The sequence below is a fragment of the Thunnus albacares genome, chromosome 7 (genome assembly GCF_914725855.1).
Source record: "Thunnus albacares chromosome 7, fThuAlb1.1, whole genome shotgun sequence".
NCBI classification, from domain to species: Eukaryota; Metazoa; Chordata; class Actinopteri; order Scombriformes; family Scombridae; genus Thunnus; species Thunnus albacares.
In genome coordinates this window covers 12,359,427-12,382,789 of record NC_058112.1, presented here as the reverse complement: position 1 = coordinate 12,382,789, position 23,363 = coordinate 12,359,427, and the positions used below count along the sequence as shown (strand labels likewise).

The 23,363-nt window shown below is 43.4% G+C and overlaps 1 protein-coding gene across 3 annotated transcripts in view; it reads left to right on the top strand.

Annotated features, from left to right (window-relative positions):
* brsk2a (BR serine/threonine kinase 2a) overlaps window positions 1-23,363 on the top strand; it is a 173,400-nt gene that overhangs the window by 148,274 nt on the left and 1,763 nt on the right. For 2 of the 3 annotated variants that reach the window (XM_044357351.1, XM_044357353.1), the window contains 9 exons: window positions 314-478; window positions 1,635-1,732; window positions 2,664-2,814; window positions 9,287-9,347; window positions 10,781-11,534; window positions 11,688-11,736; window positions 12,848-12,971; window positions 14,157-14,337; window positions 15,687-15,776. In XM_044357351.1, the coding sequence (XP_044213286.1) occupies window positions 314-478; window positions 1,635-1,732; window positions 2,664-2,814; window positions 9,287-9,347; window positions 10,781-11,534; window positions 11,688-11,736; window positions 12,848-12,971; window positions 14,157-14,337; window positions 15,687-15,776 (1,673 nt within the window). The remainder of the gene's footprint in view (window positions 1-313; window positions 479-1,634; window positions 1,733-2,663; window positions 2,815-9,286; window positions 9,348-10,780; window positions 11,535-11,687; window positions 11,737-12,847; window positions 12,972-14,156; window positions 14,338-15,686; window positions 15,777-23,363) is intronic. The other variant, XM_044357352.1, reaches the window with a different exon arrangement.

The window sequence follows — 23,363 nt, the reverse complement described above, 5'->3', positions numbered from 1 at the left end:
ATGACCCCTGTTCACCCACTGAAGCTTACATGCAACATGACTAAACCTGGGGGAAAACACATGATGATGAAAGTTTTAAAATGTGAGGGTCATAATGAGGCCAACATCTTGCCTCAGATAACCAAAAGGCAAACAAACACTCAAAAGTGTTCTTCATTCACTATATAGTCATTAAATGCAGAGAGTGAAATTGTTAATGTCTCTATAAACTATATAATAAAGTTGTTGTACTGTAGAGTAAAATGATTGAAAACTGGTAGGGGTGAAAGTGTCCAACTGTGTCCTTATTTGTGTCGTGATTTTGCTTTCTCAGAGGGGGGAAGAACGAGCCAGAGCCAGAGCAGCCTGTGCCTAGGAAGGTGACCATCCGCAGCCTGCCCTCTGCAGACGACATCGACCCAGACGTACTGGACAGCATGCACTCCCTGGGCTGCTTCAGAGACAAAAACAAACTACTGAAAGACCTGCTCTCAGATGAGTGAGTGAAATGGGAAAGATGCGGGGTGTAGAAGAAAAAGCAGAATATGAAAGTATGAGAAGAATGGAGATGTGTTTGGTGATCGAGGAGAGAAAAAATAGAGGATAGAGAAAAAGTGAAGCAGTGTGATGAAATAGGAAATGATAAAAAAAAAAAAAAAAAGTGGAGAGAAGTAGATGGAGCTGTGCCGTAGTTTCAAGAGCGTGAGAGAGGGGACTGCAAAGGAAGGATGGGTGTGTGGTGTCCGTGTGCACCGACGGCCTTGGTTTCTCCCCGTCTCTTATGAAATCCTGTGAGGCTGTCACTTTAGATGTCAGAAGCCGTACATCACTTAACTGTTATCACACAGTGCTTACACCGCTTGCCACTGGATACATTCCTCTCAAACTGATCCTGGCTTGCACTACGAACAAGCCCCTGGGTCACATTCTTTATGTTCTGCTAGTGATGTTTGCGTCTGTGTTTGTGTTTTCAGTTCAAATATGAATTTATGCTGAGGATATTTGCCCTTCAGTCTTTCTACTAACATAAAAATATAGATGTTTTTTAGTTTCTTTTCTGTTTCCTTTCACTCTATTAAACATTTGTCCAGTCTCTCCCATTTAATATTAAACAAGCTTTTCTCTATCACTTTCCCCGTCTCTTCCGTTTGCCTCCTCTCTCCTGGGAGCATCCAGTAATAATGCTGGACTGGAGGAAAATCAGCGGTCTCTATCTCCCTTCCCCTGGTTCATTTTAGCTGAAGTTGCAGGTCCTTGTCTCTTTGCCTCCTACTGTTTTCCAATCTGTCTTTATTATGGTAGGCCAATCCCTGGGCCTTTTGCATAGAGAAGATTGGCCTAGAGGCTAAAAGATATTAGGCTTCCTGATTTACTGAGAAAGAAAAGGACGAATTTATATGTTTTTGATACTTTCATAAACTTGCTAGCACGCTCTGCATATGGAGATGGAGGCAATACTAAAAAAGAATATGTGCAGAATATTATATGATGGCTTAATGATCTGTAGAACTAAACTTTTGTTTTAATGATGGAAGCTATTTAGTAGCTGTTTCACAGTGAACCCAAAAGTATTAAAAGACATTAATCATAGTGAGGATTTTTACAGTTTAATGCGTTGATTTTAAGTGCTTGCTTGCATTGTGCCCTCTCTGCAGTGACAACCAAGAAAAGATGATCTACTTCCTCTTACTGGACCGTAAGGAGAGGTACCCCAGTCAGGAGGACCAGAACCTTCCCCCTCGCAATGAGATTGGTGAGGCTCGGACAAACAAGATAAAGAATTTAACATATTAAAATTAATCGAACAACAGCTAAAGAAAAGAGCATAGAGGGAGAAAATAGAACTAAATCTGTAAACACAATATGGCACACAATATGTCTGAACAATACCACTATGTGACTATGGGTCTTTTACTTTAAATGCCTTTTCATCTTGTCATTGAATATACAGCTGTTTACACAGACAAAACAAGCCAATTTAGTTGAGAATAAATACTGCACGAATGTAACTCTTGAATGCTCTTGGTGTCTAAACCGTTTTTACAATGTTTTCCTCCCTCAGAAGAAATTGGATCGTCTCCAGTAGCGGTGGATTGGCTCTCCAGTAGAAAAAGCTTTCTATTTATTGAAAATAGCCAAGCTTCTCAATGAAATATAGTAGCAGAAATAGAAGATGTCAATAGGCCAGAGATTTTTTTTAATTCTAAACTGTCAGCTCCAACTGCTTCGGTTCAGATATTTACCCATCAAAAAAAGGATATTCTCCTATTCATACACCACAACTCTCCGCAGATTTCCACCCACAGGAATCTGAGTGCAGACAGAGATGCTTGACTTAGACTTCTGCCAGGGTTATTTTCTGACACCAGCACTGCAATAGGAGGAGTATTATGCGCAAATGTATGTGTGTGTGTGTGCGCTGAGAGATACCGACATTTTGATGAATAGACTCCCTCTTCAGTGAATGTGATACAGTCAATACAGTGGCCATTAGTTCAAGGTCTGGGAGGAAGCCATTACTTATTCACTATTAGTTAAAATGTCAATGTGATCAGCGTTAAACATCACTCAAACATTTACAAATGCTCGCAATGCACAAAACCGCTCAACACCTGGAAATGCACACATTAACGCAAGGTGCACTGTGTTGATTCTGAATCGATCTGTCTCGCTGTTGTGCACAGATCCTCCAAGGAAGCGGGTGGACTCTCCCATGTTGAACCGTCATGGCAAGAGGAGACCAGAGAGGAAGTCCATGGAGGTCCTCAGTGTCACAGACGGAGGCTCGCCCGTACCGGCTAGGAGGGCCATCGACATGACACAGCACGGACAAAGGTACGTGTGGAGGTGAAACAGGTTTTTTTTATATTAAGTTCAAGTTAAATCTAATTTTCAAATGTAAAATATAGAGAAAGACATCTCTGTGTGAGTGTTTGCATACATGCTGTTTGTGTTAGTTGATTCAGTGTGGAGGATCTCGCGGCCCAGTGGTCTTTCAGCAGGTCTGACAGCTCTGGTGTCATCAGGTTAAATTGTGGACAAACATAAACAGAGACTGACGCTCTGCTCGCTTTGTCTCCTGTCTCACTGTAGTAAATCAGTGTACAGTAAAAGCTTGGATATTCCTGATGCCAGTACAAAATGCAGCAAAGAAGAAAGGTATTCACTTGCCACTCACTCCTCACGCCATCCTCTTGTTCTATGTCTCACCCCCATGCAAGGAGACGTCCATGGCAGGAGAAAGATGCAGTGTTGCTTGCTGTGGAAAGGATGCTTTGTTTAAATGGCTGCATGCAGCATGTGACACCACCACAAGTTTACTCTAATGAGCTATAAATCGTCTGAAAAAGCAAAATAAGAAGCTTGCTCCGACAGAGTCAACAGTTTTGGTGTGGCAGTTCCTAAAGTTTGACTTGACTCTATTAATTAACTTAATTTTCCAAGCGAAGAAGACTGCACATTTGCAATTCACAGCCTTAATATCTACACCCCAACCTCCCTCCTTTTCCGGTGTGAGCTCAATTATCTCTTCTTTTCATAATCTGAATGCATTGATAATCAGTTCCCCCCCCCCCCCCTATTCTGTGTCCCACTTTCTCCGGATGCAGAACATTTCTTCTATTTTAAAAATGTTCAAGTCAAGCCAGAACCACAACCCCACAAGGCACAGCGGACTGATTTAAAATTTCCTCATCTTATTTCAACAACCAATATATCATCACACCACACATTTCTGCTCACAGGCAGTGACATTTGTGACAGCGGGGAAGATTGAATCTGAGGGGGTGATAACCTGATCTGCCTAATGATAGGCAGATTGGCAGAGAGTGCTGGGAAAAAGCTTTCAGAGGTATAGAACATAAATGCAGAGGCAGCGAGTAATGTAGCAGATAAAAGATATATGGTTATAAAATTGAATATTCATCCAAATGCCGGATGCTTTAAGAAATCCTCACCCCAGCAGTTTGGCAACAACAAGAATTTATTTCCTACTTCTTTGAACTTCATGTCAATGGGGGAAGCCACTTCAGAAGTTTTAAATCCACTTCAAGAGCTCCCACCTCTAAACACTTCTGCTTAATTCTTCTTGTCCTCTGGTGCCTCTGAATTTCGGTTTAAGATTCATCTTCTTGTGTTTCATCGCCTCTACTCCACTCCTTCATCCCTCCAGGCGATTCGAGTCTTACCTCGTCTTTTTTTTTTTTTTTAAAGGTTGCTTTAGTTTAGAAGCTGCCTTCGCCTGCCCTTCGCTCTGACTCATCCATTTCAATCAACCCTAGAATCCCCAAATAGGCCAGTTTACAATAACTTTATTGAGCATTAATAATACCTTCCTAAGCAGCGTCAACACTGGTTCATATTTCATACGCAGCTGAATGGCGTACATCATAAAGGGCACTGAGATGAGTGCTCTGAACCTGTAGGTTTACTCATATAAATCTCAATAAGAGGACACATCCAGCGAGCATCATATAAAATAGATTTGTGTCTGAATCCTACATATATCATCAGGAGTGGCAGTCATTAAAAAAAAGCTCCCCTGCATCTTTCTTCCATGCAACTTAAAATCAGTGTGTTTGTTTATACCCCTCCACCCAAATCTCTTTCAGGGGCTCCTCCCTACTCTTTCATATCTCCCCTCTCTCTCTCGCTCTTTCTCTCTCTCCTGTGGTCCCTTGTGTGCGGCTGACCTTCAGTCCCAAACGCCCCCCTCTGTTAGTATGGAATTGCTATGCTAATGTGGAAATGCTGGTAGTTTTTCTCTGTCTGGCTTCCTATCAGCTGTGGTGGGTTGGAGGTGGGGGAGTTTTATACCACAGCCCCTCCGCCTCCAAATCAAATCGAATCTCTCTCTTGCTATACGTCTCTTTCCCCCCACTGCAATTCATAGCTCTCCAGCTGATCAGTGGGGGGAAAAAGATGATGGTAACAAAGTCTCTGTGAATCTGGATTTTGTTGTGTTTTTGAACTCCTCTGCCTTTTATCACGTCCTTGTGTGCGCTTTGTTTGATCATGTGCGTGCTTGTGTGTGTATAGATGCTGGTGTTGGGGATGCACATGCGTAGCAGAATAACGTCCAAAGATTTGACTGACTTTCTCTGAACCTAACCTTATCTTTCCCCGACAGCAAACTTTTGTCGACAGCACAGAAGATTCATAGAACTTCAGATCAGAGGGTGTCAGAGAGAGGACTGACTTTGAAACATGTGTTTTGACAGGATACATTTCCACCAGCGTAAATGGTGGAAGAGAGAGGGGAAAGGGGTTTTATCTAAAATTACACAACAAAAATGCCCGAACCTCAATCCTTATCCAGTATTTTGCCTCACATATCTCGCATAGGCAGTTACAATCTGAGCAACTGCCCAGGCTGCATTTTCATACATGTGATTGGTGATTTGACTGCTCCTGTGAAGAATAATTGAATAGATTTGGGATAAATGCGTCTTTAGCCGTGTTGCACAGAAATACACATAGAGACATTCTCACATGAATGCCCGTTTCATTCTTTATATACCCAAAAGTGTCTTAAAAAGATCTTTAAAGCTAAACTCAAAGCATAAGAAATCCCACTGATTTAATTTTATATCTTAACAGCATGCCAGGAGAAATGAAGGGAGGTTAATGATATGTAAATGAAATATGGAAAAGTGCTGCAGTGTGAAGAAGAGAATATCAATTGATTTTTTTTTTCTCCTTTACAGATCTGCTCTAGTTGCTTGATGCAGTTTGAATGTGTTGGGTTAGTGTGAGCGGTCTTAATAAGTCAGGCTCTCATGCTAATTATTGACTCTAATTTATTTAAGAGGCTCAAATGAGCACAAATAAAGCACCTTTAACACTGATCTCTACAGCAGAAACTGCAGGGGTCTTACTACATTTAGAAATTTGAGGAGTTGAGCTGTGAATATTAATGCAGAGTCCTGAGGGAGTTTTCAGGGCTCAGAAAAGGAAATGAATTTAAACAGTGTGTTGATTTATATGAATATCTACTTCGCGAAGAGGAACTCCATTGGCAGGCCAAAGTCAATATAGAGGAGGGAGAGGGGCAAAAAGAGAACTTTCTCCACTTGCCTTAAATCATGCTAGCAGAGCAGTAGCATGGATTTGGCAATGTTATTTGTTCACCGTATGACTCCTGGCACCATCCATTTCATTTTGCTTCGGTTTCGTTTTATTTCAGTCCATGCCCTCATCTCAGAGCCTCTTGTCATTGTTCCACTCCCCACAGTCCAACATTAGACCCCCACGGGTGCTTTGGATGGGTCTCTGACACAGCCGGTGGTCACACACTGAGGACATGGGGACTCTTCCAAAACAGGCTTATGGGAAATATTAGCTTGAGGACTAATGGATAATAGAAAGACTAGAATGGGTAGCCACACACAGACACACAGACATGTACATACGCCGCTGCATGCACATGCATGGGTGTAAGTACACATATAGTAAAGGGTGAGTTCACTTAAATTACAAAAAATAAGCTAAACTTTTTTTATGTACTTTCAGTGGTGTTAAGCCATGCAGATAGTTTAGGTTTTATTTGTCCAGGTTTTGAAAACTATTTCAGAGATTTCTGCCTCCATTACAAAACAATGGAGGTGAATAGAATTTTACTGTGGCGCTCACAGCATAGAACATGAGTCTACAGCCATGCTAGCGGCTCTGTGAGGCTATACTTTAGCACAGTGGTGCTTTGGTCTAAATGTTAATGTCAGCATGCTTTTATGCTGATGTTTAGCAGGTGTAGTGTTTACCATGTTTACCAACTTAGTTTAGTGTGTAAGCATGTTAACATTTGCTAAATAGCACTAAACACAAAGTACAGATGAGACTGATTAGTTTGTTTGTGAAGCAATTTGTTAAGTGATGTATAAATTAAGTTTTTTATTATTATTATTTATTATAGTTTTGCATGTATTTGGTCATGAACCAAAGTAAATGACAAATTAAAATATTGAGTCAAGGATGCTACTATAAGAAAAGTGAATGGATCACCAAAGTTGTTACAATAAACCTTTTTCACAGCAGATGTTTCTGACCTTTCAATGCAGGAAAAGCACAGGTGTGAATGATAACATTAACAATGGCTCTATTAAATTAAATGTCCCAGTGAGCCATGTCAGTGAGTGAGCACGCTTAATACCAGAGCCCAGGAACTGGCTCACCTAAATAAAATGCAGCCATCATTAATTTTATTCTTTCCACCTGTGTTTTTCCTGCTTTGACAGGTTAAAATGTCTGCCATGAAAAGGGTCTATTTATCCTGATGGGGACATGACATAAAGCCATAGCTAAAAACACCTACACCTAGCAATGCTAAAAGTGCCTACAGCCCTTGCTGTGAACAGCTGTAAATGGAACTACTTACTTAACTATCTGCATAGATAGAAACCTTTTTTGTAATTTGGGTGAACTGACCCTTTAGAGCATTTTGACAGACAAAATAAAATGCCAGAGTAGCTTCCCGGCTACAGCATCTCCTCTCCTACTTATTTACTACATGGCTTCTTTGTATCCATGTGATGAATGATAAATGATGAGTTACTTGTGTGTGCTGTTAACTATAAATAAAACACTCGTCAACAATTATTCATTGTCTCTTGGAAGCAAGGGTGAGCCTCTGACAACCCATTACTGTACAGCATAACCATCTGTAACATTAGCTTTATAGACCTGCGGGTCCAACACTAACAGATGCAGATTGCCTCTAACAATATGCTCATTATGGCCCGAGGACACAGTGTTTTGGCCACGTTTAGATGAAGTACAGTTGGCTATGTGCGCACAAGCACTGTAGTGAGCAACTGCGGTCATGTCTCAGTGGACTGTAGGACTTAAATGTAAATGATAGCAACTGTCTGGTCAGCTGCTCACTGAAACAAGAAATCCTAGCCAACGTGGTCTCAACATCGCCTACTCATGTGTGCATGAGTGTGTGCAATAAATACACTCATAGAAGGGCCTGTAAGAGAATTACAGAAATAGCTTAGGAGTGGGTGTTTCTATATTTTCGTCGCTCTCATGGTAGCTGGTAATGTTGCTTCTCTTCTGTTCTGTTTGTGTGTCTATGCCTTTCAGGAGACGATTCCTGCTCCAGTATCAGTTCTTTTTTTAGGTGGCTGTAAATTAAAAGCTCAACTGAACCCAAATAAATGCTTCTACCTTTAGAAGATACATGCTTATCCTGATACAGACTTCTTGTTATGACAGTACCCGTATTATTTTATGGCTACTAGCCATAACAACAGTTGTGTGTCCATGTATGGATGCCTTTGTGGTCCTGTGGGACTGCTCCAGCATCAAGAAGGAACATCAGTCTCCATTACTCCATCACTCGCTCCCATCCTTCATTCTTCCACCCTTCCCCTCATTTCCTCTGTTACTGCTAAACTCCCTCATTCTCCTCTCCCATTTGTCCATGAGGTCTTCCTCTTCAACCAAGCAAGTTGAAAAACACTGTCCTTGCTGTTAACTATCTCTTAATCTTTTAAAAGAGAGACAAAATATCTGTAGGCTTGGCCACATGTTCATGAATGCATCAATGCTGAAATGTAGAAAAAAAGAGAGGAAGAGGAGGAGGGGGGTATTATTAGATTGAATGACAAAAAGGAACAGTGTTGTGACAGTGAGCAGCTGGTGTTTCCGAGTGTTGACAGGCGCTGTTTTTGTGTGTTTGTGTGTATGTACGTGTGTGCATGCACGCTTGATGGAGACAGATTGTCCTGTGATTGTTCATTTCTGAGCGGGGCTCTGCTCATAGGGGTTATTGACAGCATCTGCGGGGAAAAGAAAAACATGACAAATGGCACTCAACCAAATGTCCCACTTCATCCCCCCTCAAGATATTTAGTACTGATCCAGTGCAAAGGCTGAAAAAGTCAACATGTTTTGTTTATTAGAAAACTATAGACAAGGCAGAAAGCTAATTTGAATGCTAATCTGTGGAAAGTAACATATAGATTTCCAAGAGAAGCTGCAGTCAAATCAACGCATTTGAAACCGAAATTTCAGCTTAATTGGTTTGAGACAAATTGCTGGGAGTCAATGCTAGTAATTTCTGTTAAAAAGTAATTGCTATTACTGTGTGTCGTAGTGCTTTGTGTGATCAGTTCTTGTGTTTGCGAGGGGCTTCATAGAAACTCTGTGCTTAATATGGTATTATACCATATGCTGTAGTGCTTTCTAACCATGTGCAACATGTAACCTCCAAGCTCTCACTTCCACCTGTGTTAACTGAAACATGTAACATGATCCCACAAATTACTTCTGCCTGTGTGTGTGTTCTTGCGTGTTTGTCCCATAGGTCGCGGTCTATTAGCGGAGCCTCCTCTGGCCTCTCCACCAGCCCTCTCAGCAGCCCACGGGTAAGTCACAACCCTCAGAACCTTTCCAAATACACACACACACACATACATATACAACACACACCTCTTGACCCAGTTCTCAGGTATCTAGTTGTTCACCTTCAGGGATAACAACCATCTGACTACTGCTGATCCCCTTTTATTGCTGTCTTCTTATTGCTCTTTATGTCAGCAAGAGAAAATAAAGACTACAGCTCCATCGCAGGGGCTTCTGACCTTTAACAAAGCACAGCAACTGCACCATGACAGCAATACTACTCTATCGCTCTGCAAATGCAATATAGTTTTACTGATCCACTATATTATAAGTCTGAGATATGGTATATTTTTCCAGTCCTTGTTTTAATCCACTGTTCAGATCTGCCTTTGCGTTTTGAGGAAACAGATCCTCATTGTGTCCATATAGCTTTTATCATCCTGTTAACTCCCAGTAAAACATATTGATGAGCACATACAGGGGACGTGACAGCAAAGTTTCTCCTCTTTCAAAGCCCAAAGTCTCTTCTCTCTCCATCCTCTCTGCTTATTATCCCTCTTTCTGTTTTCTGTGGCCTGAGCTCTGTTGAAATCCAGCTCAGGGAATGCTTCAGAAAATCCCACTTTTGCTTTGCTTAGATCAGGGGAGCTTGTAGTAAACTTTTCCAGCTGACTAACCTGAGAAGGCTTGAGATTAGCCAGGATCCTAAGACGAGCTCCTCGCAGCACACAGGTTCTTTAAGGCTGATCTGAAAGGGAAATTGATTTCTCAGACCTTGCCAAAGCCTGGATTGTGCTTCTCAGCAAGAGGCTCCGTGTAGAGTTATTTTCTCAAATTTGTGTCTGGAAAAAGGTGTCCAGGGGAAATAGTTTATCAATCTACCATTGTGGCCACAATTTCACCATTACAAATCAGACAGATCAATAAACCTATCTGGAAACTGGAAATTTTACAGCAGAGCTACCATAACCTTGCCCCTACTGTTATTGAGATGGCACAAACTGTCTTCAAAGCTGGCCTCATGTCTCTCACACTTGTCTGTGTGCGCTTGCTTTTCTGGTTCCTGTATGTTTTATTTAATAAGTCCACCTTTTTTATGTCTGTTGTTTGGATTTTTTAAAAATGTGTGTATTGCTTGCTGATCTTGTTGTTCCCATTTCATTTTTGCCTTGTTTTATTTTGTCACTGAATGGTATAACTGCATGTTTTTGTCTTTTTTGTCTTTCTTTTTTCCTCCATCTCTCCTGTGTATGTACACATCTCACTTGTCTCTGTATTCTTTGGCTGCCTCTACTTCTGACTTGTTTTTTCCACCACGCTTTTTTTCTTGCTTCATCTATGTGCTTGTGTGCCTGCATGTGTCCCCATGTGTTTTTCTTTGTTTTCTTTTCCTCCTCCACCTGCTCTGGCTCTCGGCTGTATTGTGCTGTGTCCTCACACTGTCCTCGAACTCTAGCCTGTCAGAAAGTTTGGTGTACCGCCTCAGTCCCCAGACTTGCCACAGTCCCCCAACACCAGCCCCTGCCCATCCCCTGAACCCATTCCAAATTGCACAGGCCCGCGTATCTCCACCCCCAACTCACTCTCTCCAAACAGTGAGCCCCTGCCAGCAGCACTTAACAAGACACAGACACTCCCCGCCAAGCCCAAAGTTGCCCCAAAGCCTCTCCAAGCCACACGATCCAACCCACTTCCAGAAACCTCCCCAGATCCAGCATCTGCCGCCAAATCAGAGCCTTCAACTCCCTGCCAGCTCCCATCACAGTCACCCTCTGCACCCCCCACCCCCACCTCCCCATCCTCCCCGTCCCCAATCCCCATTTCTCCCATCCCAAACAGCCCCCAGGTACGGCGCTCCCATTTTGCTGCCAACCCCCAACTCTCTGTGCCCTTCAGCCCAGTGGTGCCCCTGTCGCCCATCCGGCTGCACCACTTTCACCCCGTGGCACCAGCGCCTTCTTCATTCACTGACCACCCACCCAAATCTATCCCCCTAATACAGGTTACCCCTCACCCCTCCCCTCGAGGCAGCCCCCTCCCCACCCCAAAGGGCACTCCAGTGCACACTCCCAAGGACAGCCCGGCTGGGACCCCCACCCCAACGCCGCCCCCCAGCCCCTCCATCGGAGGCATGCCATGGAGGACGCGCCTCAACTCCATCAAGAACAGCTTCCTGGGCTCACCACGCTTCCACCGCAGGAAACTCCAAGGTACTGACATTGTTCCAAGTTTTTTTGGTGAACACTGAATAATATGTAATATTTTGTTATTTTCATTTCGCCCAAAAACCCTACTGTACCGACTAGTGTGATCTTTTGGTCTTTCTTTGAGCCTTTGTCTCACCTTTGGCCCTGCTTCCACAGTTCCCACACAAGAGGAGATGTCCAGCCTCACACCAGAGTCTTCCCCAGAGTGAGTAGATGCTGTACTTTTTTCTAAGCCACCACGACTATCATAACTATGCATAACCTATCAGCCCCTCAGTCACTGGCTCAAACAGGCTCACTCTTGATAGCATGATGTTTTGGAAAGTATTACATCTATGAATGTTTAATTTTTGCCTGCTGAGTTCCCTGTAATGACCTCAAGTCTGGTCGGGCTTGGAGAAACAGCACCGTAGCAGGAGGTAGTGGTTTGGTTATGAGGGAGGGAAGGTAGCCTGTGTGATGTTGCTAAGCTCCCAGGGGCCTGATAACTCAAGGTTGGCCTAGATATGCCTGTTTGGTGGGCTGGCTGTTTGGCTTGGCCATTTCCACCTGGCTAGGAAGAACATCCAGGCTGGAAGGAATTGGAGAGTTGGCTGAAAAAAAAGACCTTCTCTTAACTGGATCTCAGGAATACACAATCACACACCCGATGTAACCAGCTTGTTACTGCAGAACAATGCACCCTTTAATGTCACTGCAGTCATTACAGAATTATTTAAGTCTTCATATTGAATAAGTATTTATTTATATTTATGGGGTGATCTGGGAGTGTATCTCTCATTGCTGAAGTGCAAGTGTTGCAAATCCATCAACATTTTCAAGAAAGTTATGAAATATTAATATGCCAGAAAACAGGAGTCCATATGGCTTATTAGTGGGTTTAGGAACACCTGGGCTGAGGCCAGCAGTGAATTCATCTACCTCTGCCCCTTCTGGACCTACAGTTCTGTTCACAGAGAGGCTCAATTATCTCTTTCTCTCTCTCTCTCTCTCTCTCTCTCTCTCTCTCTCTCATACACACACACACACACACTTACATATACCCAGTTGCACAGAAGGTGAAATGTCAGAAAACTTTCCTTCCCTTCACAGTCTTAGCTCATTTCCCTCGGGGTATCCTACATTTGCTTCTCTCCACTTCCCCAGAGCTGCAGCGAGAGCGAGAGCTTTCTTTCTCTCTCTGCATTTCACCTGTTCTCCATTTTCCCAGATGGATGTGTAGAACAAGAAAACAAAAAGGCTGGCAGGAAGAAAAATGGAAGGACAAAAATTACAGCTGACCATCTTTTTTTTCTTCTTCTTGTCTCTCCTCACAGACTTGCCAAAAAATCCTGGTTTGGTAACTTCATCAACCTGGAAAAAGAGGAGCAGATCTTCATTGTCATCAAAGACAAGCCTCTCAGCTCCATCAAGGCAGACATCGTTCAAGCATTTCTCTCGGTACACATTGCTTAATTCCTTTATTTTTCTCTTCCTCCGCTCCCCCCACACCTACCCTTTTCCCATCTGCTCCCTGCCCCCTGCACCCCAACTGTTCTCTCTATATCTGGTTATGTGTGCATCTAGCAGTATTACCTGTGTACCTGCTGTCTGTTGCAGGACATTTCCAACAGCAGTGGTGATTGGCTATGCTACAGTAGGAGGCAGGCTCTCTCTTAGTGTTTGCTAACATGCTTCTGATTTATGTAGCAATTCAGTAAACTGCTTGTGTTCAGCGCTTCTATTTTTCTCTCTGACTGCAGACTCACTCGAGGTCAATAGAAAATCAACAGAGGGCATTGATCATTAGCATATAGATGCTTTGCTCTCAATACCGTGTATTGAGCATGTGTGTATGTGTGTGTGTGGTGTGTGTGTGTGTTGATGCATATTTAGATGTGTAGTGAGAGAAACTGAGAAAAGTGTAGATTATATCTGTCTGTGTGGTGTGTTCATAATAGTGTAGATGTACAAATATATGCAGCAATGCAGGCAACATCAGGGTTTCTCAGTAAGCGCTGCAGTATCTGTATCAACAAACATTCAACAGTGTTAGTTGATATTCAGTGTACATAATTGAACAGAACCTGTCCTCACCCCAGTTAGATTTAACAAAGTCTAAGTAAATGCAAACTCTGCCAGTTCAGGTCAATGTCAAATCTGTTTCCCCGTCCCTGGAGGTAGCTATTTTCTCCTCTGGGTTATGCTAGCTGGTATCCCAGACAGGAGATTGGCACCTGAATCAGTGGAATTATACCTCTCAGCACACTCACATTAATGGAATGTCAACCCCTCTCCAGCACTATGGCAAAACGTGACAATTTCAGAGCTCTCCTGTTCATTGGGCATACAAATTCATTTTAGGTGGGAGAGTGCAATGTTGTTGGATGATTCAAGATTACATTCGCTTAAGTCTCCCTGGCATGCATGGCTACTCCCCAAGGCATTAATCTCCTTAGAGTTTCAACTGTGGCTCGTAGTATGTGGAGGGTATTTTAATGAGGGTTTATTCACCTTGTCATTTGCAAGGTGTGGGAGAAAAATTAAACATCAATGCTCCCTATGTGTAATCCTATTACTCCCCTCTTTCTACTACTTATTTTTATTCCTATCTCTGCCTCTTTGTCAACTTTTTTTTCCTCCCAGATCCCCAGCCTGAGCCACAGTGTGATATCTCAGACCAGTTTCCGAGCAGAGTACAAGTCCACAGCCGGCCCTACAGTCTTCCAGAAGCCGGTCAAATTCCAGGTGGATATCACCTACACGGAGAGCACAGCTGCCACCAAGGAGAATGGCATCTACTCTGTCACCTTCACCCTGCTCTCAGGTCAGGACACATGCTTAGAGTTACTATCCATCTACAAATGTTCTTATCCTGCATACATTTGATAAAAGCATGGTCCACCATAAACAGGTCACCAGTCTATTAAAGGGCTAATAGATACACATAGACAGACCATTTACATTCATATCTATGGGAAATTGAATGTCTATGGTTCACCAGACCTGCATGTGTTTAGGCTGTTGGAGCATCTAGAGGAAACCCACACAAACACAGAACATGCAAATTGTGCACAAGTAATGAAAAACAATGCATGAATTGATACTTGGATGAAACACAAAGCAGGTGGTCCTGTTGTACAGGTAGGCTGAGTACTGTCTACAAGAGGAGGAATTCATTCCCCAAAAAAATCAAGGCACTATGCTTCATATGAGTGCTTCAACAAAGAGGGATGCCTTGGATTTTGAGGGGGAATGAACTTTTCTTGCTTGTAGACAAACAAAAATGGTCACCAGTCTATGAGGCAACAGTGCTGACCACCAATCCACCTTGCCAGTGCACAGAGTTACATACAGTATTATGTTGTCTTGAATAGCCATTCGTTTGTCTCATCATACTCACAGAGGGTTGGGGAAATTCAAGCTCAAAAGACATTTATCAAAGTGTGAAAAGGGCATCCCTTATATGTAGAGAGGGACAATGTGACACCTCTAACTAATGAAATGACACAATGGAAAACATCTTTGTATCCAGCTAACAAATAAACCAGAAATGCTGTTTCCAGAGGTGGGTGTTTTCAAACTCTGCAAAAAAACACTGCAAAAAAAGGATTTTTAAAGTTCTTGCAGTTCTGAATGCTTGATAAGATTTTCCTCGAACCTCCCTGAGCGCAACAAGATGAGGTCTGGCTATGCAAGATTACATACTATGCAGTCATGCGTGCATGCTTAGTCTCACAGAAACACATGCATTCTCTCTTTCACTCTCTTTCTGTCACATGCAAATACACACAGTCACACACACACACATGTACACAAATGGGGGCACATCTGAACGGGGTGTAATAGTGGCTGTTTGGAGCCTGCTGGTTCTTCCATGTCACTGACCATGTACTGTACACAACAGGAACCCATAGTAGCACACTCTGGCCTCCATTTATCATCTCAGGGTTTCTCTCCTGCAGCTTTTCCAGCTCACATTTCAAAGCATGCTCTTGTGTGTGTGTTCTTTCCCTGTCCTCACCTTTACTTTTTTCCTCTCTTAATTATTCCATCTACATATTTTCTATGCACTCTGCTGCCTTCCTTCATCCTGCTGCCTGTGTATACTGATGTGACTGATTATGCCAATAATTCCTCTATGTTGTTCGAATGTTGTCGTGTGCCCATGTTCAGGACCCAGCCGGCGCTTTAAGCGAGTAGTGGAGACGATTCAGAGCCAGTTGTTAAGCACACATGACCAGCCTGGAGTCCAACAGCTGTCTGGTGAGTAAGACCTCCTCTTTTTCAAAAAACAAAATATTCAAAACCTCTTCACCTTTACCCCTACCGCCTCATCAGCCCATCCCACCCCCTGACAAACCACTCTCACTGCTGAACCTAAGCTATATCCTACCCTCTGTTCAGGTTACTGCCTGATGAATTAACACGGACGACATTATTCCATACTTGAGACGTTTTATTAGGACAACTGATGAACCAGCTAGACAGCTTGACAGACTGGAACTTGACTGACCATATTCTGCATGACACAATATGATACCTTCTACGATAACCTAATCACTGTGCATGTAGACATACATATAAATAGTCCCTGGACATTCCACTCACATGACATCTCCCCTTCTTTGATTTGTGGACATAGATGTATGCAGGTAATTACAGATATCTTGCAGTGTCCGTTCTTCAAGTAACTAAACAATATGGACAGGTAAATAATCACAGCAAATAGCAATTAACCTATGTAAGCCCCAAGTCCTAACAGTGTAGGTTACATACTCAGCAACTTATATAACACATTCAATGATGCTTCATATGCAGGTCTCCTGTAAACAATGTAGTAAAGTAAACAACACACCGACATTTTTTTTCTTTTCAACCTTGTCCTTAACCAGAGGTTATGGGGTAGACTGCCCAGTCACCTCCATAGCTGCCAGAGTTTAGTCTGCTCCATTTTAGCGAGCTATGCATCAAAAAAATACAAAGTCTTTAAACTTTTAAGGCGGATGGATGAAAGGTTGGGTGGCGCCTGTTCCTCCACAGGGTTCAGTGGTCTGTCTAGATCAGGTAGGACCTCAGAGCTGGGTGTGGTTGTTGAACTGTCCCTGCTGTCATCCAGTCATCTCATTGCCACGCTCTCGTCTGAGAGAACTGAGAGGTGGGAGTGCTCTGATGCCGTGGTTCCTGTTGTAGACGCACCTGTAGCCCTCTTTCACCTCGGCATCAGCTTTATGCACCTTTGTGATGTCCGGCCACCTTGGAGACAGCACTTTGTCAACTGTCGCACCATTGTCTTAATCTGACGGTGCAGCATCAACTGTGCAGTACTGGCATCCTTGGCTTGTAGCGGTGTAGCTCTGTAGCTCATGAGGGCAAGGAACGGGTCAGCATGCCAGAGAATCCTTTTCGCCATCTGCACTGCTCTTTCAGCCTCACCATTGGATTAAGGATAGTGAGGGCTGGAAATGATGTGTTAAGCCACAGAAAGGCTTTTCACTCCTTACTTGAATTGAATTGTCCTCCATTGTCTGTGTGTAGCTCGTCCAGACACCCCCACCTGGCAAAGATGTTCTTCAGCCGTGCACAGGTGGTCTCACTCGTCACATCAGGTAGATGAGCTATTTCTAGATAGCGAGAAAATCAGTCAGTGACAATCAAGTAGTTCTGTTTTGCATATTCAGAGATGTCTGCTCCGATCTTTTGCCAGGGCCTTGGCGGTAGCGGTGTTGTCATGAGAGGCTCCTTCCTCTGTGTTGGTCTGGTCTGCATGCATTCAGGGCACTTTGTCACCAGGTCTTGGATCTCGTTCTCCAGCCCGGGCTACCACACACTCACACGTACCCTTTCGCAACACTTGGTGATGCCCTGGTGCGCATAATGCAAACAGTGGAGTATGTCACCCCTCAACCTGTGTGGGATGACGATGCGATCCCCATACAACACAAGTCCCTTTGAAGTTGACAGGCTATTACCCCACTGGTGGTTTGCTTTGGCTTGTACTGGAATGCTACTCACATACTTTGGCTATCCCTGGGTCACCAATCTGCTCACCACTTGCAGGTCGTAGTCTGTGCTCATCCTCTGCTTGATCCGTTCCAGTTTGGAGGGTGACACGGGCCATGCTGTGTGAGCTGCATCTTCAAACATTGAATGCTCACAGGTTAGTTCTGACACTTCACTCTGCATTACTGGTAATGGCTGTCTGGTTGGTGTGTCAGCTACTGTCAGTGTGTTTTCTGGCACATACTCTGCAGTAGAGTTGTATCTCATCAGACGCATGAGCAGGTGCTGCCACCTCAGGGGAACTGTGTGGAGGTCTTTGTTGTTGATCAGAGGGACCAACAGTTTGTGGTCTGTGTGAACTGTGAAGTTTTCTAGGCCATACAGGTAAGTGGAGAATCTCTCACAGGCCCAAACTACTGCTTGGCACTCTTTCTCTATCTGTGCATATTGCTTTTCAGCATCAGTCAGTGTTGTCAAACAGAATGCTACTGGTTTCAGTCCATCAGCGTGTTGTGGCTGTGGCAGTACACCACCCAGCCCATAGATGCTTGCATCTGTGCTCACGATTGTGGGTTTGTTTACATCACAGAATGTAAGAATGAGTGCGGTGGAGATGAGTTGCTTTACCTTGTTGAACGCATTGGCAGGTATCTCCCCAGGTAATGGACCATACCCAGGAACCTCCACAGGCCTGGCATGTCACCTGGTGGCTCTAGCTCTGTAATGGTGCTTACTTATGAGGGGTCTGGCCAGATACTGTCTCCATCAACGTGGTACCCCAAGTAGTTCAACTGTTTTTGGCGCAGGCAGCACTTTTTGTCACTGAGCTTCAAGCCTGTGCTCTCCAGGATCCGCAGGACACTTTGGAGTCTCTCCTCATGCTCCTTCTCATCCCTGCCGTAGATGAGGATATCGTCCATGTAGCCCCTTGAAAAAATGTCTCCCCATGGGTGTGATGAAGGTGGTCAATTTGGCTGTCTCACTCTAGCAGAGTCTTCCAAAAGCTGCTTGCCACATCAAGCAGGGAAAACACACAGGATTCTGCCAGCTGTGGCAGTATGTCCTCTACAGTAGGTAAAACGAACCTCTCCCTCTTCACAGCCATTCATTGTAAGTCAACACAGATCGTCACCTCAGCTGTTTTCTTAGGGACTGGGACCATGGGGGCACACCGCTCTGTTGGCTCCTCGATCTCCTTGATGACGCCACATTTGACCATCCATTCCAGCTCTGCTTTAACGTTGAGGAACAAGGGGGCAGACATTCTGATAACAGTACTTTTTTGACTTTTTTGACAGGCTTAATCTTTAAGAGGCCCAGATCTGTACTAAATGTGCCTTGAATTTCGTCCACCTTTTCACCAGCCCAATTGCCACTGCAACATTACAGACTAAGAGGTTGTTGCCATTAGCTGCTTTGATCACAAGGATAGCGAACTTGTATTGCTGGCCTCAGTACTTTGTTAAAATAGTGAATAATCCTAAACAGTCGAGCATACTCCAGGGCTGTCGAAAGCCATGTCATCTTTGGCTAAATGAGGCAGGCGTCTGAGCTTGTGGTAGGTGTCATCTGATATCACACTGGTGTCTCTACCTGTGTGATATCACAGGTAGAGACACCAGATATCTTGAAGGTTACAGGAGTGTCACTGATATTTAGTTTTGTCCATGGTGTATTGGATTCTGCGATGTACATGTACATTATTTTGATTTCATCTAGAAAACGTACACCACTGTGACTGGCCTCCTGCTCTGATGTTGTCATCTCATTCACTCTCACAGAACAACACACGATGGTTAAGTGCCCAATCATCTGGCAATTTCTGCACTGTCAATTTCTGGCTGCACAGTGTGTATGCTTGGGGTGTTCCTTACCACACCAAAAGCACTTTGTTAGCCTTCCACCTCAATCGTGGTGCCCCGTCGTGTGAAAACCGACACTGTTCTGTGTCTTTCCCCTTCCTCTGTGCTGCTGAGGAGGTGCTGCGCATGCACATCTTTGCGCCACTTCGCTGAGGTAACTAGCATCAGCCGTGCTAGCCTAGCCTGTTGGCTAACTTGTCCCTTAACCTGCTTTGACTGTCTCACTATCTCCACTAGTCTTTCCAACATTAGGTCAGCTGTCAACTATAGCTTTTTTAACAATTCCTTGTCTAGAATCCCAATGTCTAATTTATTCAGAATATTCTCTATTTTCGCTGAACTGAACTGGCAGGTCTTGGCTAGCTCATAGAGCATGCAAATATATTCCTCAGCTGATTCACCTTGCTTTTGTGCCCTGAGGTAAAAACAGGCCCTTTCGTGGATAACATTCATTTTTGGTACAAAGTAGTTATTTAACTTTCCCAAGACTTTCTCAAAGTGGTCATCAGCTTCCTCTTCCCCGGACACAAAAGCGTTGAAACCTTGTTCAGCTTCCTTGCCTAGTGCATAACCTGTACATCTCCAGTCTCCATGTTTAGCTTAGTAGCCATATGGTACCTCTGAAACCATTGCCACCACTCTGACAACTGTTCCGATTGAGTAAAATCCAAGTTTTCAGGAGGGTCAAACTTTGCCTTGATCCAGTCAAACTTGCCTGACCATATCCTGCATGACACAATATGATACCTTCTCTGATAGCCTAATCATTGCACATGTAGACATAAACATAAATAGTCCTTGGACATTCCACTCATGTGACATCCTTCTCTTCCTGTGCTTGAAATCCCTGAGCCACTCTCTCTCACTTTCTCAAAACGGCTTCCTTGCATGCATCCGTCCACACCTCACTGCCATGAAAAGGTGGGAGTTGCTCTCAAGCACCGACTGCAGGTCAAATGTTGTCTTGTTGCCCTGGCAGTGAAGATTAGAGTCGAGTTGGGGTAAGCTGATTCGCATTCTGTTACTCCTACTTCCAAGACTGATCGTCGAAGCTCATCACCATGGCAACACCACTGCACCTCAACACAATTCCCACAATGCACTGCACTACACAGCGACACCACACCTGACAAACGCTCCCCCTCGCTCTTTCTCTCTCTCTGTATGTCAGTACAATAGGACCTCCTCCCCCCTTTCTGCCCCCCATCCAGCACTCAGTCAGTAGATACAGAACCTCTGACAGGTGACCCTGTTCAGACCAAACAGCTAACCATTCACCTGTAAACTTCATGTTACTCAGGCTTCCCTGTTGGATTAATTCTTCTCATCTTCTCATTAGTTTATACTGAGTCCCTGAAAATATATAAACCTGTTCTTTCCCCCACTGTGGCTACATCCTACAGTATTCTCTCTCAACACACAGTGTGGATGATGAAGCAAAAAAGAAACAGGCATCCTACTCCTCCCCTTCTGCTCTAAGCATGTCCCTCCTTGTGAATCACTGCCCTAATTGTGTGTGTCTCACTGGCCATCCTCTTGACAATAGCTCCGCCTGCTGTTCAGACAGGGAAACACCATCAGAACATCCTGAATGTAACCATTTTTTAGCAGGAAGACGTGCTGATTTCTCTAGATATCTGTTTCATTACATCTGTCAAACACACTCTTGGTGTCTATTTGTTTTTCCCATTTTCAATCCCATGGCTGGCACAGTTTGTCAGGTGATACTTGGCCTTCATGTAGCGTGGTACTATACTTAGCCATCATGACAGCTGTTATGATATTTAACAGTCTGTTACCATCGCTGTGTCTCAGTAAGTTTACCAATTACTTCAGATCTTATACATTGTCTATATACAGTATATATTTCATTCTTTTATATTGTCAAACTAATTAACAGGATGAGGTGTGGGAAGGGTAAAATCAGAATGAATCACATTAGATTAAGTTTTTAATGATTGCTGCTAAGGCTTGTTTCAGCAGCAAAGATGAGATTGTATATCATGTATTATAACCAGTTAAAGCAATAGAAGATACTGAGAATATTACATAACATAAATAATAAAGGACAGTATTCTACTTCATACCTCCTATCAGAGCCAGTTGTTTTTGACCAAGGTCAGACTAAATTAATTTCATGTCTTTCCACTATCAAACACTGTAATATGAATCTTAAAACAGGTCAATGTGTGCTTGGCAGTAATTAAAAGCATTGTTAAACTAAATCTCCTAACTAAATTTCCTTTGGCCTCCTAACACACCTTTAGTGCTACCTGACCACAGGGCCTAAAAAAAGCTAATGGCTGCAATTTAGAATAGAAATGGTTTTGCATACCAATGTGTGTCAAGCAAAAGGCTTCATCAAGTCTTGGTCATTATGTCTCCTAATCACCAGTAACAGCTAGCATACTTGGGAGCCAGCTTAGGAGGAAAAAGACAACAATAAAAGGAGTGTGGAAGAACGTTGCAAACATACTGTAGGACCACAGAAGGGAACCATTCATTTAGAGGATGGTGTCTCTGTTTTATTGAACAAACGAGATCATTAAGTTTCACGAGTTTCCTGACATTTTTGAAAATGTGCAGATTTGGGTGGAGTGAAGTGACTAAATGTGGAATTCTTCACACATGAGAAAGGAGGAAGAGGCAACATTAGGGAGATGCTGGCTGAAACTGTTTTACCAGCTGGATAATGGAGTGGTTAAAACCAATAACCCACATACACACACACACACACACATACACACACAAGCACACAAACACACTCATTCATGCTTAGATGAAATTTGCCCTAATCTCCAGACTACTGCAGGCAGACTTCACTCTTCACACTGGCAGTACATACATATTGTCAGGCCCAAGTTTTGGAATAGAGGCTTTTTAAGGCAAAGCAGCCATAAAAGAAATTCTTTCCAAGTGCCGGTATATAGACACCCTCCAGTCCCGTCTGTGTGTGCGTGTGTGTGTTTTGTCGTCTGTGCAGCACCCCCGCCTGTTTTTTACTGATGTTGTCACCATTCATTTGGCAGCCCACAGGACTCTGTTGTGCAAATGGCTCTTCCACCTAGAATTCAAAAACTGTGCGATGTGTGACTGATAGTTCCCAGAGATGTGCTATGTGTGCACCATTAACAAAAAGAACATTGACTCTTTATTTGCTCCATATCTCATGTTTGGTGTCTTTACTACTCCACCTACCTGCTATGGGACCATTAAGGCCCTGCAGAAAAAAGTAAGTGTGTTTAGCTGGAGGTCATTTGCTTTCGTAATGACAGACATGCACGCTCTCACTCTCAGTTTGCTTATAGCAGTTAAAGAAATAAAGTTGTATTATTTAGCATATACACCCATTTTAGTCAGCATACAGCATTAAGTTTTGACTGTATTTATGGCTTAAAGGAGCTCAACACAGTTTTGACTCTATTGTAGTGAAATCACATGAGTTGGACTTATTTCACCTCAAAGAGTGACACAGTGATGGTGCAGCTTCACGGTGTGTTTGATGTCTTTGGCCTGGTTTGATACTCAGCTGAAGTGTAAAACTGAACTCAAGTGAAGAAACATCTTGATCAAAGGTTGTCTCTCTGCTCTAGGCAGACTTAAGTCCAAACATCACGGTGTTACATTCGTTTCACTTGGTGCAATAGCCACGGGATGGACAGCCTCCACCAGCAGAGCTTTTGCCGAGGTTCACGCTGCCTTTTAGTGCTTTTATGACGTCTGTGAAAAATCTCAAACAATTAGGTTTGGCAAATAGAGTGGAGACACTGATCCTTTATTATCCTCCAAGGGCAACCTTATTTTGGAACTCTAAGCTTTTCTCATTGTCTTCCTTCCCCATCATGTGCCCTGCTTCTGGCTGGCCAGACCTGCTTGGGCACCAACTCTCACAGATGACACATTATGTTTAGTCTTTCTGAAGCACACAGTTAATATGTTCAAGAAATTTACCGTATCATCTCATGACAGTGGTTATCTTTTTATCGTC